At 50.9% G+C, this 18,545-nt stretch overlaps 1 protein-coding gene across 1 annotated transcript in view; it reads left to right on the forward strand.

Moving 5' to 3' along the window:
- Positions 1 to 18,545, forward strand: part of oafa (OAF homolog a (Drosophila)) — a 54,476-nt gene that overhangs the window by 16,984 nt on the left and 18,947 nt on the right. Inside the window, exon 2 of the mRNA XM_068054196.1 lies at positions 10,882 to 11,016. Coding sequence (XP_067910297.1) covers positions 10,882 to 11,016 — 135 coding nt within the window. The remainder of the gene's footprint in view (positions 1 to 10,881; positions 11,017 to 18,545) is intronic.

Here is an 18,545-nt window from a genome sequence, read left to right on the forward strand (position 1 = left end):
TGGATGTGACTAGTGGTGTTCCGCAGGGATCAGTGCTGGGACCTTTGCTGTTTGTAGTATATATAAATGATTTGGAGGAAAACGTAGCTGGTCTGATTAGTAAGTTTGCGGATGACACAAAGGTTGGTGGAGTTGTGGACAGTGATGAGGATTGTCAGAGGATACAGCAGGATATAGATCGGTTGGAGACTTGGGCGGAGAAAATGGCAGATGGGGTTTAATCCGGACAAATGTGAGGTAATGCATTTTGGAAGGTCTAATGCAGGTGGGAGGTATACAGTAAATGGCAGAACCCTTAGGAGTATTGACAGGCAGAGAGATCTGGGCGTACAGGTCCACAGATCACTGAAAGTGGCAACGCAGGTGGATAAGGTAGTCAAGAAGGCATACGGCATGCTTGCCTTCATCGGTCGGGGGCATAGAGTATAAAAATTGGCAAATCATGCTGCAGCTGTACAGAACTTTAGTTAGGCCACACTTAGAATATTGCGTGCAATTCTGGTTGCCACACTACCAGAAGGACGTGGAGGCTTTGGAGAGGGTACAGAAGAGGTTTACCAGGATGTTGCCTGGTCTGGAGGGCATTAGCTATGAGGAGAGGTTGGAAAAACTCGGATTGTTTTCACTGGAACGACGGAGGTGGAGGGGCGACATGATAGAGGTTTACAAAGTTATGAGCGGCATGGACAGAGTGGATAGTCAGAAGCTTTTTCCCAGGGTGGAAGAGTCAGTTACTAGGGGGACATAGGTTTAAGGTGAGAGGGGCAAAGTTTAGAGGGGATGTGCGAGGCAAGTTTTTTACACAGAGGGTGGTGAGTGCCTGGAACTTGCTGCCGGGGGAGGTGGTGGAAGCAGGTACGATAGCGATGTTTAAGAGACATCTTGACAAATACATGAATAGGATGGGAATAGAGGATATGGGCCCGGAAGTGCAGAAGGTGTTAGTTTAGGCAGGCATCAAGATCGGCGCAGGCTTGGAGGGCTGAATGGCCTGTTCCTGTGCTGTACTGTTCTTTGTTCTTTGTTCTCCCCAATGAAGTACCCAAGACTCTTCACCAAGCTCCCGCTGTCTGCCTCCAGTCTCCCTCTGTTAGGCATCGCTAGGATCTTCCACGACATCGCTTCTGATATGTCTTCCTTTTTCCTCAACCAAGGATTTCCCCCCCTCCCCCCACTGTTGTTGACAGGGCCCTCAACTGTGTCCGGCCCATTTCCCGCGCCTCTTCCCTCACCCCTTCCCCTCCCTCCCAGAACCGTGACAGGGTTCCCCTTGACCTCACTTTCCACCCCATCAGCCTCCACATCCAAAGGATCATCCTCCGCCATTTCAGCCATCTCCAGCGTGATGCCACAACCAAACGAATCTTCCCCTCCCTTCCCCTGTCAGCATTCCGAAGGGATCGTTCCCTCCGCGACACCCTCCATTCTCCCCACCACCTCATCACCGTCCATGGCACCTTCCCCTGCAATCGCAGGAGGTGTAATACCTGCCCATTTACCTCCTCTCTCCTCACTATCCCAGGCCCCAAACACTCCTTTCAGGTGAAGCAGCGATTTACTTGTACTTCTTTCAATGTAGTATACTGTATTCGCTGCTCACAGTGTGGTCTCCTCTACATTGGGGAGACCAAACTCAGATTGGGTGACCGCTTTGCGGAAAACCTTCACTCAGTCCGCAAGCAGGACCCCGAGTTTCCGGTCACTTGCCATTTCAACACTCCCCCCTGCTCTCATGCTCACATCTCTATCCTGGGATTGCTGCAGTGTTCCAGTGAACATCAACGCAAGCTAGAGGAACAGCATCTCATTTACCGATTAGGCACACTACAGCCTGCCGGACTGAACATTGAGTTCAATAATTTCGGAGCATGATGGGCACCCCCTTTTACTTTATTTTTAGTTATTTTTTCTTATTCCTTTTTTATTTGATTATTTTATTTTATTTTTTTTCGTTTGTTTAGTTTGTTTCTACTGTGCCTACCCACTGTTTTGGGTTTTTTTAATGTTCGTGCCTGGAGTGCTTTGTGCTTTACAGTCTATTCACACCCTCTCTGTACTAACACTTTGTCTTTCACCACACCATTCACATACTGTTTGCCTTTGTTCCATGACCTTCTGATCAGTTATTCTCTGTGACCCTCTGTCCTATCAACACCTTCTCCTTTGTTATCTCTTGCCCCACCCCCGCTTTCCTTGCTTAAAACCTTTTACATTTCTAATATTTATCAGTTCTGATGAAGGGTCACTGACCTGAAACGTTAACTCTGCTTCTCTCTCCACAGATGCTGCCAGACCTGCTGAGTATTTCCAGCATTTCTTGTTTTATATCACTAGGATCTTTCTCCGTTAAAGGCTCGACAGTGAGACTGGGCCTTGTGACCACTGAAAGTAAACTGCTCACTTGTCTGTCTGTTCTCGTCTGTGTCTCCCGTCTGTCTGCGCTCGCCTATCTGTCTGTCTGCGCTCGCCTGTCTGGGGGCTGTCATCTCAGTCAGCAAGGGGCTTGTTGAAAGTTGGCACCAGCGAGGAAGCTGGAAATCGTGGAATGTTGGGTGTGGGGTTTGTCTGTGTGTGAGTGAGTGATGCACTCTGCCAGCTGTCGGCTGTGAGTGTTTGTTTTGCAGGCCTCCTGTGTGCAGAGTTTCCTGTGCTGTCAGGCCGGCACAAAAGGAGAGCCTGTGTGAGGCCCCTGGAATTCTCTACCAGATGTTCAGAATTTGCTCTGGAGAAACCTCTCAATCCACAGGGAGATGAGTCAGGCTGTGTTCAGCTTTCTGACCTCTGAATCACTCAGTTTCTTCTTCACTCTTTCCCTGTTTACTTTCATTCTTCACCTTCCTGTCTTTTCTTGCTCCCTTCCTTCTCAGTGGGTTTGGGATTGAGAGCTGAGCCCACAGTGTCCGCACTCCTAATGTATTTCAGCTTCTGCTGACCTTGCTCAGTGTGATTTTACACATTATTATTATATTGGTTGCATCCCCACTGCTCCCTGCCATCTTGGTTAACTCCTAGTAGAAATACGCCATTTCTCAATCCTGTTCCCTGCCCTGGCCTGCTCAATCAGACTCTCTCTGACAGTGTTGAACCTCAGTCTTCTGTTTGACTGTGTTGCTGTCAGGTGTCATTGACCATTTCTCTGCCACTGTGCCAAACTCCTCATCTACACCTTTGTCACACCCACACTTGGACCTTCCTGCACTCTGTTCTCACTAGCTCCTGAACATCCTCTGCTGCTTAAACCCTCTCATTGTCATGTCAAATGGAACAGATTCCTCCAGGACCGTACTCCCTGTGACCTCCTCCTGTCCTACATTGCAGTGTCCCCTCTTGTCCCCTCTGCTCTTCCAGGTCTTACCCCCTTTACCCTGCCCCCACCTCCCACTGCTCATTCATTCCCAGGGACCTCCGCCAACTTGGCCCCACAGTGTAAAACTCTTCCCCACACCTCACAAAGCTCACTCAAAGCCTAACCCTGGATCATCACTACATCATTTAAATTTACTGTTGTCACCTCAGTGAACTATTTTAATAGTGTTTTATAAATGTTGTTTGTGTACAGAGTGAATCGGCATAGCTTGGAATTTAACATTCAGCCTTGAGTGTCCCAGCTGGTTAATTCACTCCGATAGTAACCCTGTGATGCATGACCTGAGTGTTTCCTCAAGACAGAAGGCTAGTTTCCGCTCAGTCGGGTTTACACCGATACAGGCTTTGGACAGACTCAAAGGAAAGGTGCCGTTTTCACCCAACTTTCCAAAGCAGCACTATTAGGACGGGGGACAAAAAGCTTGTTCAGAGATGGTTTTTAAGGGGGTCTTTAGGGAGGTGGAGGGAATTGCAGAGTTTGGGGCCTAAGCAGCAGCGTATAGACTGGATATCCTGGGCTGAACCAGACTGTTTGCGACATATTGGACCCTGAGCTCGGCTTCAGAGCTGCATGTCCTTAAAGATCACCTGCAATGTGCTGCCTCAACCTCTCCCAAGCAAATCTCCCCCATCCCCCCCTCCCCCATCCCCCTCCCCCCATCCCCCCACCCCCCATCCCCCTCCCCCCATACCCCACCCCCCCTCCCCCTCCCCCAACCCCCTCCCCCACCCCCCACCCCCCTCCCCCATCCCCCATCCCCCATTCCCCCATCCCCCATCCCCCAACCCCATCCCCCAACCCCAACCCCATCCCCCAACCCCATCCCCCAACCCCATCCCCCAACCCCATCCCCCAACCCCATCCCCCAACCCCATCCCCCAACCCCATCCCCCAACCCCATCCCGCATCCCCATCCCCTCCCCCATCCCGCATCCCCATCCCCCACCCCCATCCCCCATCCCCCCCATCCCACCTCCACCCCTGTCCCCCACCCCCATCCCCGTCCCCCGTCCTCCATCCAGTAAATGAAGGAACTGTATCTGTATATTTCACTTTGAATGACTAAGAATTAAAACACTCACATTTTCTGTCCTCATAAACCTGTATCCCTCTATTTTGACAAAGTAATTCCATTGTTTGTTTCACATCAGCAGTTACTGACCGTGTGTCTCTGTACTTTTCCATTCACCAAGTTAGAGAGCGAGGAGGAATGAAGTGAATATGGTCAGATTCCCACCTTGCTCTGCTTTACAGCTGCACATTTCACCAGTAAACACACAAGCAGTTACAGGTCACAAACTGAGTATTAAAGTCACATGACTAATGACAGTGCCTGTTACTTAGTTTTTAGTTATTAATCAAAAATTCAATTCTGCAGATGTAGATATGTTCAGTATATTGGACAGTACTGGGCTAATATCAAACATACTTCTGGCACCTGCCATTAAATTACAATTGTATCACCATTACTCATCCTATTTGTTATCTACGTGATGCCCCCATGGCAACATCATCAGAAAACACAGCATCAATTTTCACATGTACACTGACGTCACCCACCTCCACCTCACCACCACTTCTTTCAACCCCTTCACAGTCTCTAAATTGTCAGACTGCTTGTCCAACATCCAGTACTGGATGAGCAGAAATATCCTCCAACTAAATATTGGGAAGACTGAAGCCATTGTCTTCGGTCCCCCGCCATGAAGTCCGCTCCCTTGCTACTGATTCCATCCCTCTGCCTGGCAACTGAGTGAGGCTGAACAAGTCTGGTTGCAAACGTGTTGTTATATTAGACTCCCAAATGAGCTTCTGACCACATATTCACGCCATCACCAAGACTACATTATTCCACCTCCATTACTTCGACGCTTCTGCTGCTTGTTAACATGTCTTTGTTATCTCTAGGCTCAACTATTCTAATGCTCTCCTGCCCCACCTCCCATTTTCCACCTTCTGTAAACATGAGATCATCCAAAACACTGCTGCCCGTGTCTTAATTCACACCAAGTCCCATTCTCCGATCACCTCAATGCTCAATGACCTACACTGGCTCCTGTTAAGCAATGCCTTGATTTTAAAATTCTCATCCTTGTTTTCAAATCTCTCCATGGCTTCGCCCCTCCCTATCTAATCTCCTCCAGCCCCACAACCCTCTATGATCTCTGTGCTCCTCTAATTCTGACCCCTTGCACATCCCTGATTTTAATCGCTCTGCATTGGCATGGGCCATGCCTTCAGTTGTCTGGGCCCCAAGCTCTGGAATTCCCTCCCTAAACCTCTCCGCCTCTCTCTCCTCCTTTAAGACACTCATTAGAGTCATAGAGTTATACTGCACAGAAACAGGCCCTTCAGCCCATCATGTCTGTGCCAGCCATCAAGCACCTAACTATTCTAATCCCATTTTCCAGCACTTGGCCCGTAGCCTTGTATGCTATGGCGTTTCAAGTGCTCATCTAAATACTTCTTAAATGTTGTGAGGGTTTCTGCCTCTACCACCTCTTCAGGCAGTGTGTTCCAGATTCCAACCACCCTCTGGGTGGCACAGTGGCGCAGTGGTTAGCACTGCAGCCTCACAGCTCCAGGGACCCGGGTTCGATTCTGGGTACTGCCTGTGTAGAGTTTGCAAGTTCTCCCTGTGTCTGCGTGGGTTTTCTCTGGGTGCTCCGGTTTCCTCCCACAAGCCAAAAGACTTGCAGGTTGGTAGGTAAATTGGCCATTATAAATTGCCCCTCATATAGGTAGGTGGTAGGGAAATATAGGGACAGGTGGGGATGTGGTAGGAATATGGGATTAGTATAAATGGCTTGGCCATGTGAGCCGCATGGAAGATGGCAGGATCCCCAAAGACACATTGTACAGCGAGCTCGCCACTGGTATCAGACCCACCGGCCGTCCATGTCTCCGTTATAAAGACGTCTGCAAACGCGACATGAAATCGTGTGACATTGATCACAAGTCGTGGGAGTCAGTTGCCAGCATTCGCCAGAGCTGGCGGGCAGCCATAAAGACAGGGCTAAATTGTGGCGAGTCGAAGAGACTTAGTAGTTGGCAGGAAAAAAGACAGAGGCGCAAGGGGAGAGCCAACTGTGCAACAGCCCCAACAAACAAATTTCTCTGCAGCACCTGTGGAAGAGCCTGTCACTCCAGAATTGGCCTTTATAGCCACTCCAGGCGCTGCTTCACAAACCACTGACCACCTCCAGGCGCGTATCCATTGTCTCTCGAGATAAGGAGGCCCAAAAGAAAGAAAGAAAGAACAAAAGAATAAATGGGTGGTTGATGGTCGGCACAGACTTGGTGGGCCGAAGGGCCTGTTTCAGTGCTGTATCTCTAATCTAATCTAATCTAATCTAAAACTTTTTTCCTCAAATCACCCCTAAACCTCCTGCCCCTTACCTTAAATCCATGCCCCCTGGTTATTGACCCCTCCGCTAAGGGAAAAAGTCTCTTCCTATCTACCCTATCAATGCCCCTCATAATTTTGTATACCTCAATCATGTCCCCCCTCAGCCTTCTCTGCTCCAAGGAAAACAACCCTAGCCTTTTCAGTCTCTCTTCATAGCTGAAATGCTCCAGCCCAGGCAACATCCTGGTGAATCTCCTCTGCACCCTCTCCAGTGCAATCACATCCTTCCTATAGTGTGGTGACCAGAACTGTACACAGTACTCCAGCTGTGGCCCAACTAGTGTTTTATACAGCTCCATCATAACCTCCCTGCTCTTATATTCTATGCCTCGGCTAATAAGGGCAAGTATCCCATATGCCTTCCTAACCACATTATCTACCTGTGCTGCTGACTTCAGTGATCTGTGGACAAGTACACCAAGGTCCCTCTGACCCTCTGTACTTCCTAGGGCCCTAACTTCCATTATATATTCCCTTGCCTTGTTAGTCCTCCCAAAATGCATCACCTCAGACTTCTCAAGATTAAATTCCATTTGCCACTGCTCCGCCCATTTTACCAGCCCATCTATATCATCCTGTAATCTAAGGCTTTCCTCCTCACTATTTACAACACCACCAATTTTCGTGTCATCTGTGAAACTACTTATCAAACCTCCTATATTCACGTCTAAATCATTAATGTACACTACAAACAGCAAGAGTCCCAGCACCGATCCCTGTGGTCCACCACTGGTCACAGGCTTCCACTCGCAAAAGCAACCCTCGACCATCACCCTCTGCCTCCTGCCACAAGCCAATTTTGGATCCAGTTTGCCAAATTGCCCTGGATCCCATGGGCTCTTACCTTCTTAACCAATCTCCCATGCGGGACCTTATCAAAAGTCCATGTAGACTACATCAACTGCCTTACCCTCATCTACACATCTAGTCACTGACTCGAAAAATTCAATCAAGTTAGTTAGACACGATCTCCCCCTGACAAAGCCATGCTGACTATCCCTGATTAATCCCTGCCTCTCTCTCCAAGTGGAGATTAATCCTGTCCCTCAGAACCTTTTCCAATAGTTTCTCAACCACTGATGTTAGACTCACCGGCCTGTAATTACCTGGTTTATCCCTGCTACCCTTCTTGAATAATGGTACCACATTCGCTGTCCTCCAATCCTCTGGTACCTCTCCTGTGGCCAGAGAGGATTTGAAAATTTGTGTCAGAGCCCCTGCAATCTCCTCCCTTGCCTCACATAACAGCCTGGGATACATCTCATCTGGGCCTGAGGATTTATCCACTTTTAAGCCCGCTAAAACAGCTAATACTTCCTCTCTTTCAATGCTAATTTGATCAAGTATATCACAATCCCTCTCCCTGATCTCTACACCTACATCATCCTTCTCCATAGTGAACACAGATGAAAAGTAATCATTTAAAACCTCACCTATATCCTCCGGCTCCGCTCAAAGATTGCCACGTTGGTCCCTAATGGGCCCTACTCTTTCCCTGGTTATCCTCTTACCCTTAATATACTTATAAAACGCCTTAGGATTTTCCTTTATCTTGCCCGCCAGTGTTTTTTCATGTCCCCACTTCGTTCTCCTAATTACTTTTTTTAGTACCCCCCTACACTTTCTATACTCCTCTAGGGCCTCCGCTGTTTTCAGCGCTCTGAATCTGCCATAAGCCTCCTTTTTTCCCCTGATCCAATCCTCTATTTCCCTTGACATCCAGGGTTCCCTGGACTTGTTTGTCCTACCCTTCACCTTAACGGGTACATGTTGGCTCTGAACTCTCACTATTTCCTCTTTGAATGACTCCCACTGGTCTGATGTAGACTTTCCTACAAGTAGCTGCTCCCAGTCCACTTTGGTCGGATCCTGTTTTATCATATTGAAATCAGCCTTTCCCCAATTCAGTACCTTTATTTCTGGTCCATCTTTGTCCTTTTCCATAACTACCTTAAATCTTACAGAGTTATGGTCACTATCCCCGAAATGTTCCCCCACTGATACTTCTACCACTTGTCCGGCTTCATTCCCTAGGATTAGGTCCAGTACTGCCCCTTCTCTTGTAGGACTTTCTACGTACTGGCTCAAAAAGCTCTCCTGTATGCATTTTAAGAATTCCTCCCCCTTTAAGCCTTTTGCACTAAGACTATCCCAGTTGATATTAAAACCGACCTCTTTGACCGAGATTTTGGTCACCTGTCTTTATGTGGCTTGATGTTGTATTTTGTTTGCTAACATTCCAGTGAAGCACATTGGGAGTCTTACTATGTTAAAGGTGCTATATAAATGCAAGTTATTGTTACTCAGACCATGGGTGAAAAAACAGGTCTCATTGCCCAGTGGCTGCCCCTATTCACATGGATTTCACTACTTTCTGTTCCTGTTCGGGATACACAGGGACTTTCCTGATGGATTTGGTTCTTGCTTGGACTCTGTTATCTGCTCATCAACGGCAGGCTGTTTATTGGGTAATGCAGCATTTGAAATATTTGATAAGGGACTTGGCAAGGTTGTGAAATGTGACATACAATTTGAGTCAGGAGCTGCTCAAAGGCTGTTGTAACAGTTTTATTTTTAAGTGCCGAGTTGAGTGAATCTAAAACTTTCTAATGAGCTGCCCCAATCTTTTAATGGATTCTGGTCAATCGCTGAGTTGCAGTGTGAGGGAGAGCAATCAGTGGGTGAGCTGGGCTTGTGACAGTCTGTCACTATCGGGAGTGGCTCCCAGTCAGTCCAATTCAAATGGTTATAATAACTTTACAAAACCCCACAAGTCTCCCTTTCTCTGCAATTTGCGCCCAGGGTTTTGTAATGAGTTTTTTATTGTTACTCAATGCTCCCTCTCAACACGCTGTGATTGGCAGGAGATTAATGTAAGCTTGGAGCCTGCAAAAGACACAGGTTTCTGCTGCTTTAAAATGAGGAATTTTGGGAGTGAGGAAAGCCAGGTTTGGTCTGACAGATTATCCAATCAGCAGCCTTTCTGGCCACCCAGGACTGAGACTTTCTCCCCAGGTTTCTGTATCATGTTAACTGGTGTTTAATGAGATTGTGCTCTGGAGGAAGTGAGGGGCGGTGGGGGTGGGGTGGGTGAGATCGGCAGAAGAGGGGTCAGCAGGAGGGGGTATTAGGCAGTGGGCAGATTGGGGGGGGATGAGGGGAGGGGGGTTGGTGGGAGGGGAGGAATCGGGGGGAGGGGGTGTTGGTAGGAGGGGGGAATTGGGGGAGGAGGTTTGTAGGAGGGGGGAGGGATTGGGGCGAGGGGGAGTTGGTAGGAGGTGGGGTTGGGGGAGGAGGTTGGTAGGAGGGGGGAGGGATTAGGGCAAGGGGGAGTTGGTAGGAGGTGGGGTTGGGGGAGGAGGTTGGTAGGAGGGGGGAGGGAATGGGGGGAGGGGGAGCTGGTAGGAGGTGGGGTTGGGGGAGGAGGTTGGTAGGAGGGGGGAGGGGGGTTGGTGGGAGGGGAGAGATCGGGGGAGGAGGTTGGTGGGAGGGGAGGGATCGGGGGAGGAGGTTGGTAGGAGGGGATAGGGGGTGTTGGCGGGAGGGTGGATCGGGGGAGGAGGTTGGTAGGAGGGGGAGGGGGAGGGATCGGGGGGGGTGGATTGGGGGAGGAGGTTGGTAGGAGGGGGGAGGGATCGGGGGGAGGGCGGTTGGTGGGAGGGGAGGGATCGGGGGAGGAGGTTGGTAGGAGGGGGGAGGGATCGGGGGGAGGGGGGAGTTTGAGGTTTCTGGTGCCATCTTGTGGACAGAGATTTCTGATCCAATCCCTGAGAAAATTGCAACTTCTGATGAAAGGTCACTGACCTGAAACGTTAACTCTGTTTCTCTCTCCGCTGACGCTGCCAGACCCACTGAGTATTCCAGCATTTACTGTTTTTATTACTTGGGTTTTGGGCCCTACTGACTCTAGGTGTTAGTCACAGGTCCTTCTAATAACAGAGTGTCTGAGTGACACAGGATGTCTCAAAGATTCCCAGTCTACTCCCACTCCCTGCAGCTCATCCCGTTTCCCGTCACCCCCCCCCCCCCCAATCTTCCCACAATAGTAATAACTTTTTTTCTCTCTTCCCCTCCCCCACCCCCCCAACCCCCGGCTCCAAAACAGGATGTGAAGATTATCCGTTCCTTGATCCTGGGGGAATTGGAACGAGGACAGAGACAGTTCCAGGGTCTGTGCTTCATCACCAGGCTTCACAAGAATGAGATTATTCCGAGTGAATCAATGGCGAAACTGCGACAGGTGAGATGGGAACCCTGAGAAATGGGAGGTCCCCCCAAACTTCATTCCCGTCCCCTCTTCCTTTTCAGTCTCTTTTCTGAACTGCTCATATTGTCTATGTCACTTCAACATCAACATGTATTTATATTTATATAGCGTCTTTAACAATAAAACTTCCCAAGGTACTGCACAGGAGCATTAGGAAGCAAAATTAGACATCCAGCCACATATTAGGTCAGATGGCCAAAAGCTTGGTCAAAGGGGCGGCACAGTGGTTAGCACCGCAGCCTCACAGCTCCAGCTGCACGGGTTCGGTTCTGGGTACTGCCCGTGCAGAGTTTGCAAGTTCTCCCTGTGACCGTGTGGGTTTCTGCCGGGTGCTCCAGTTTCCTCCCACAGCCAAATACTCACATGTTGAGAGGTAAATTGGCCATTATAAATTGCCCCGAGTATAGGTAGGTGGTAGGAGAATTGAGGGAGAAGGTGGGAATTTGGTAGGAATATGGGATTAATGTAGGATTAGTATAATTGGGTGGTTGTTGGTCGGCACAGACTCAGTGGGCCGAAGGGCCTGTTTGAGTGTTGTATCTCTCTAAGAAGCAAGGTTTTAAAGAACGTCATAAAAGAGGAGAGAGAGGTAGAGAGGTTTAGGAAGTGAATTTAGAGTTTAAGGTCCAGGCAGCTGAGGCAGAGCGGCAGTGGTGGAGTGATTAGAATCTGGCATGCAGAATAGACAAGAATTAGAAAAGGTCCGAGATCTCAGAAGGTTGTGGAGGACATCAAAGAGATAGGAAGGGGCAAGGCCAAGGGATTTTTAAAAAAATGATAATTTCAAAACCAAGGAAGCCAGTGTAGGCTGGTGAGCACAGAGTGAATGGGACTTGGTGCGAGTTTGGACAGAGGTAGCAGAGTTTGGGATGACCTGAAGTTTATGGAGGGGAGAATGTGGGAGGTTGGCCAGGACTCTGTTGGAATAATTTTTTTAAATTCATTCATGGGATGTGGGTGTCGCTGGCCAGGCCAGCATTTATTACCCATCCCTAATTACCCTTGAACTGAGTGGCTTGCCAGGCCATTTCAGAGGGCATGGAAGAGTCAACCACATTACTGTGGGTCTGGAGTCACGTGTAGGCCAGACCAGGTAAGGACAGCAGATTTCCTTCCCTAAAGGACAGACGTGAACCAGATGAGTTTTTACAACAGTCGACAATGGTTTCATGGCCATCATTAGACTAGCTTTTTAATTCCAGATTTATTAATTGAATTCAAATTCCACCTTCTGCTGTGGTGGGATTCGAACCCATGTCCCCAGAGCAATACCCTGGGTCTCTGGGTTACTAGTCCAGTGACAATACCACTACGCCACCACCTACCCGGATCAATCTAGAGCATTATTTCTCAAAACTTTTTTGGTTGCAGGACCTCTTTTCAAATGGATTAGTAATCATGAACCTAAATTATACTAAAATACTCGATGAAAGTGCAGCATATAAAATATGTTTTATAGTTATTAACGTACAGATATCAGTAAGATGAGTGTGCCTGTTTCACAGCAGACTCTGTCGATCCTTGGCAGAAACATAGAGAGCAGAAAATGAAGAAAGCTGTAAGGGAGCAGGGGAAGGGCAGGAGCAATGGGGGAATACAGCACAGTGAGAGCATGAGAGGAGTGGGCTGGGGCGAGAGTGGGGAGAGTAGAGCATGCCCTTTGCCTGCTGCTCACTCATTTACTCTTGATCACAGTGCCGTGGGCGGTTGTTTATGCTTTCCGGCATGGGTTAGCCTTGCATTGCAGACCCCTAGAATGTCTCTGCAGACCCCAGCTTGAGAACCACAGGTCTAAAGGCAGCAAAGGCACGGATGAGGCTTTCAGTAGCAGATGAGCTGAGGTAGAAGTAAAGTCAGACAATGTTACAGAGATGGAAATAGGCAGGACTTAATGATGGTGTGGTTGGAAGTTCATATCGGGGCCAAATATACAAAAGTCTGATTCACTGTCAGCTAGTTGTCAGGGAAAAGGATGGAGTGACTGCTCCGGGAAAAAGGATGGAGTGACTGCTCCGGGAAAAGGATGGAGTGACTGCTCCGGGAAAAAGGATGGAGTGACTGCTCCGGGAAAAGGATGGAGTGACTGCTCCGGGAAAAAGGATGGAGTGACTGCTCCGGGAAAAAGGATGGAGTGACTGCTCCGGGAAAAAGGATGGAGTGACTGCTCCGGGAAAAAGGATGGAGTGACTGCTCCGGGAAAAAGGATGGAGTGACTGCTCCGGGAAAAGGATGGAGTGACTGCTCCGGGAAAAAGGATGGAGTGACTGCTCCGGGAAAAGGATGGAGTGACTGCTCCGGGAAAAAGGATGGAGTGACTGCTCCGGGAAAAAGGATGGAGTGACTGCTCCGGGAAAAAGGATGGAGTGACTGCTGCGGGGAAAAGGATGGAGTGACTGCTCCGGGAAAAAGGATGGAGTGACTGCTCCGGGAAAAAGGATGGAGTGACTGCTCCGGGAAAAAGGATGGAGTGACTGCTCCGGGAAAAGGATGGAGTGACTGCTCCGGGGAAAAGGATGGAGTGACTGCTCCGGGGAAAAGGATGGAGTGACGGCTGCAGGGAAAAGGATGGAGTGACTGCTCCGGGAAAAAGGATGGAGTGACTGCTGCGGGGAAAAGGATGGAGTGACTGTTCCGGGGAAAAGGATGGAGTGACTGCTCCGGGGAAAAGGATGGAGTGACTGCTCCATGGAACAGGATGGAGTGACGGCTGCAGGGAAAAGGATGGAGTGACTGTTCCGGGGAAAAGGATGGAGTGACTGTTCCGGGGAAAAGGATGGAGTGACTGCTCCGGGGAAAAGGATGGAGTGACTGCTGCGGGGAAAAGGATGGAGTGACTGCTGCGGGGAAAAGGATGGAGTGACTGCTGCGGGGAAAAGGATGGAGTGACTGCTGCGGGGAAAAGGATGGAGTGACTGCTCCGGGAAAAAGGATGGAGTGACTGTTCCGGGGAAAAGGATGGAGTGACTGCTCCGGGGAAAAGGATGGAGTGACTGCTCCATGGAACAGGATGGAGTGACGGCTGCAGGGGAAAAGGATGGAGTGACTGCTCCGGGGAAAAGAATGGAGTGACTGCTGCGGGGAAAAGGATGGAGTGACTGTTCCGGGGAAAAGGATGGAGTGACTGCTCCGGGAAAAAGGATGGAGTGACTGCTCCGGGAAAAGGATGGAGTGACTGCTCCGGGAAAAAGGATGGAGTGACTGCTCCGGGAAAAAGGATGGAGTGACTGCTCCGGGAAAAAGGATGGAGTGACTGCTGCGGGGAAAAGGATGGAGTGACTGCTCCGGGAAAAAGGATGGAGTGACTGCTCCGGGAAAAAGGATGGAGTGACTGCTCCGGGAAAAGGATGGAGTGACTGCTCCGGGGAAAAGGATGGAGTGACTGCTCCGGGGAAAAGGATGGAGTGACGGCTGCAGGGAAAAGGATGGAGTGACTGCTCCGGGAAAAAGGATGGAGTGACTGCTGCGGGGAAAAGGATGGAGTGACTGTTCCGGGGAAAAGGATGGAGTGACTGTTCCGGGGAAAAGGATGGAGTGACTGCTCCGGGGAAAAGGATGGAGTGACTGCTCCATGGAACAGGATGGAGTGACGGCTGCAGGGAAAAGGATGGAGTGACTGTTCCGGGGAAAAGGATGGAGTGACTGTTCCGGGGAAAAGGATGGAGTGACTGCTCCGGGGAAAAGGATGGAGTGACTGCTGCGGGGAAAAGGATGGAGTGACTGCTGCGGGGAAAAGGATGGAGTGACTGCTGCGGGGAAAAGGATGGAGTGACTGCTGCGGGGAAAAGGATGGAGTGACTGCTCCGGGAAAAAGGATGGAGTGACTGTTCCGGGGAAAAGGATGGAGTGACTGCTCCGGGGAAAAGGATGGAGTGACTGCTCCATGGAACAGGATGGAGTGACGGCTGCAGGGGAAAAGGATGGAGTGACTGCTCCGGGGAAAAGAATGGAGTGACTGCTGCGGGGAAAAGGATGGAGTGACTGTTCCGGGGAAAAGGATGGAGTGACTGTTACGGGGAAAAGGATGGAGTGACTGCTCCGGGGAAAAGGATGGAGTGACTGCTCCGGGAAAAAGGATGGAGTGACTGTTCCGGGAAAAAGGATGGAGTGACTGTTCCGGGGAAAAGGATGGAGTGACTGCTCCGGGGAAAAGGATGGAGTGACTGCTGCGGGGAAAAGGATGGAGTGACTGCTGCGGGGAAAAGGATGGAGTGACTGCTGCGGGGAAAAGGATGGAGTGACTGCTCCGGGGAAAAGGATGGAGTGACTGCTCCGGGAAAAGGATGGAGTGACTGCTCCGGGGAAAAGGATGGAGTGACTGCTCCGGGGAAAAGGATGGAGTGACTGCTCCGGGGAAAAGGATGGAGTGACGGCTGCAGGGAAAAGGATGGAGTGACTGCTCCGGGAAAAAGGATGGAGTGACTGCTCCGGGAAAAAGGATGGAGTGACTGCTGCGGGGAAAAGGATGGAGTGACTGCTCCATGGAACAGGATGGAGTGACGGCTGCAGGGAAAAGGATGGAGTGACTGCTCCGGGAAAAAGGATGGAGTGACTGCACCGGGAAAAAGGATGGAGTGACTGTTCCGGGGAAAAGGATGGAGTGAGTGCTCCGGGGAAAAGGATGGAGTGACTGCTCCGGGGAAAAGGATGGAGTGACTGCTCCGGGGAAAAGGATGGAGTGACTGCTCCGGGGAAAAGGATGGAGTGACTGCTCCGGGGAAAAGGATGGAGTGACTGCTCCGGGAAAAAGGATGGAGTGACTGCTCCGGGGAAAAGGATGGAGTGACTGCTCCATGGAACAGGATGGAGTGACGGCTGCAGGGAAAAGGATGGAGTGACTGTTCCGGGGAAAAGGATGGAGTCACTGCTCCAGGGAAAAGGATGGAGTGACTGCTCCGGGAAAAAGGATGGAGTGACTGCTGCGGGGAAAAGGATGGAGTGACTGCTGCGGGGAAAAGGATGGAGTGACTGCTGCGGGGAAAAGGATGGAGTGACTGCTCCGGGAAAAAGGATGGAGTGACTGTTCCGGGGAAAAGGATGGAGTGACTGCTCCGGGGAAAAGGATGGAGTGACTGCTCCATGGAACAGGATGGAGTGACGGCTGCAGGGGAAAAGGATGGAGTGACTGCTCCGGGGAAAAGAATGGAGTGACTGCTGCGGGGAAAAGGATGGAGTGACTGTTCCGGGGAAAAGGATGGAGTGACTGCTCCGGGAAAAAGGATGGAGTGACTGTTCCGGGAAAAAGGATGGAGTGACTGTTCCGGGGAAAAGGATGGAGTGACTGTTCCGGGGAAAAGGATGGAGTGACTGCTCCGGGGAAAAGGATGGAGTGACTGCTGCGGGGAAAAGGATGGAGTGACTGCTGCGGGGAAAAGGATGGAGTGACTGCTGCGGGGAAAAGGATGGAGTGACTGCTGCGGGGAAAAGGATGGAGTGACTGCTCCGGGGAAAAGGATGGAGTGACTGCTCCATGGAACAGGATGGAGTGACTGCTCCGGGGAAAAGGATGGAGTGACTGCTGCGGGGAAAAGGATGGAGTGACTGCTGCGGGGAAAAGGATGGAGTAACTGCTGCGGGGAAAAGGATGGAGTGACTGCTGTGGGGAAATGGATGGATTGACGGCTCCCTGGAAAAGGATGGAGTGACTGCTCCGGGGAAAAGGATGGAGTGACTGCTCCGGGGAAAAGGATGGAGTGACTGCTCCCTGGAAAAGGATGGAGTGACTGCTCCCTGGAAAAGGATGGAGTGACGGCTGCGGGGAAAAGGATGGAGTGACTGCTCCGTGGAAAAGGATGGAGTGACTGCTCCGTGGAAAAGGATGGAGTGACTGCTCCCTGGAAAAGGGTGGAGTGACTGCTCCCTGGAAAAGGGTGGAGTGACTGCTCCCTGGAAAAGGATGGAGTGACGGCTCCCTGGAAAAGGATGGAGTGACTGCTCCGGGGAAAAGGAAGGAGTGACGGCTCCCTGGAGAAGGGTGGAGTGACTGCTCCCTGGAAAAGGATGGAGTGACGGCTCCCTGCAAAAGGATGGAGTGACTGCTGCGGGGAAAAGGATGGAGTGACGGCTGCCTGGAAAAGGATGGAGTGACTGCTCCGGGGAAAAGGATGGAGTGACTGCTCCCTGGAAAAGGATGGAGTGACTGCTCCGGGGAAATGGATGGAGTGACTGCTCCCTGGAAATGGATGGAGTGACTGCTCCGGGGAAAATGGTGGAGTGACTGCTGCGGGGAAAAGAATAGAGTGAGTGATCCGGGGAAAAGGATGGAGTGACTAATCCGGGGAAAAGGGTGGAGTGACTGCTGCGGGGAAAAGGATGGAGTGACTGCTCCGGGGAAAAGGGTGGAGTGACTGCTCCGGGGAAAAGGATGGAGTGACTGATCCGGGGAAAAGGATGAGGTGACTGCTCCCTGGAAAAGGATGGAGTGACTGCTCCGGGGAAAAGGATGGAGTGACTGATCCGGGGAAAAGGATGAGGTGACTGCTCCCTGGAAAAGGATGGAGTGACTGCTCCGGGGAAAAGGGTGGAGTGACTGCTCCGGGGAAAAGGGTGGAGTGACTGCTGCGGGGAAAAGGATGGAGTGACGGCTCCCTGGAAAAGGATGGAGTGACTGCTCCGGGGAAAAGGATGGAGTGACTGCTCCGGGAAAAAGGATGGAGTGACTGCTCCGGGAAAAAGGATGGAGTGACTGCTGCGGGGAAAAGGATGGAGTGACTGCTCCGGGAAAAAGGATGGAGTGACTGCTCCGGGAAAAAGGATGGAGTGACTGCTCCGGGAAAAAGGATGGAGTGACTGCTCCGGGAAAAGGATGGAGTGACTGCTCCGGGAAAAAGGATGGAGTGACTGCTCCGGGAAAAGGATGGAGTGACTGCTCCGGGAAAAAGGATGGAGTGACTGCTCCGGGAAAAGGATGGAGTGACTGCTCCGGGAAAAAGGATGGAGTGACTGCTCCGGGAAAAAGGATGGAGTGACTGCTCCGGGAAAAAGGATGGAGTGACTGCTGCGGGGAAAAGGATGGAGTGACTGCTCCGGGAAAAAGGATGGAGTGACTGCTCCGGGAAAAAGGATGGAGTGACTGCTCCGGGAAAAGGATGGAGTGACTGCTCCGGGGAAAAGGATGGAGTGACTGCTCCGGGGAAAAGGATGGAGTGACGGCTGCAGGGAAAAGGATGGAGTGACTGCTCCGGGAAAAAGGATGGAGTGACTGCTGCGGGGAAAAGGATGGAGTGACTGTTCCGGGGAAAAGGATGGAGTGACTGCTCCGGGGAAAAGGATGGAGTGACTGCTCCGGGGAAAAGGATGGAGTGACTGCTCCGGGAAAAAGGATGGAGTGACTGTTCCGGGGAAAAGGATGGAGTGACTGTTCCGGGGAAAAGGATGGAGTGACTGCTCCGGGGAAAAGGATGGAGTGACTGCTCCATGGAACAGGATGGAGTGACGGCTGCAGGGAAAAGGATGGAGTGACTGTTCCGGGGAAAAGGATGGAGTGACTGTTCCGGGGAAAAGGA

This window comes from Heterodontus francisci, chromosome 22, assembly GCF_036365525.1.
Source record: "Heterodontus francisci isolate sHetFra1 chromosome 22, sHetFra1.hap1, whole genome shotgun sequence".
Taxonomy (NCBI): domain Eukaryota; kingdom Metazoa; phylum Chordata; class Chondrichthyes; order Heterodontiformes; family Heterodontidae; genus Heterodontus; species Heterodontus francisci.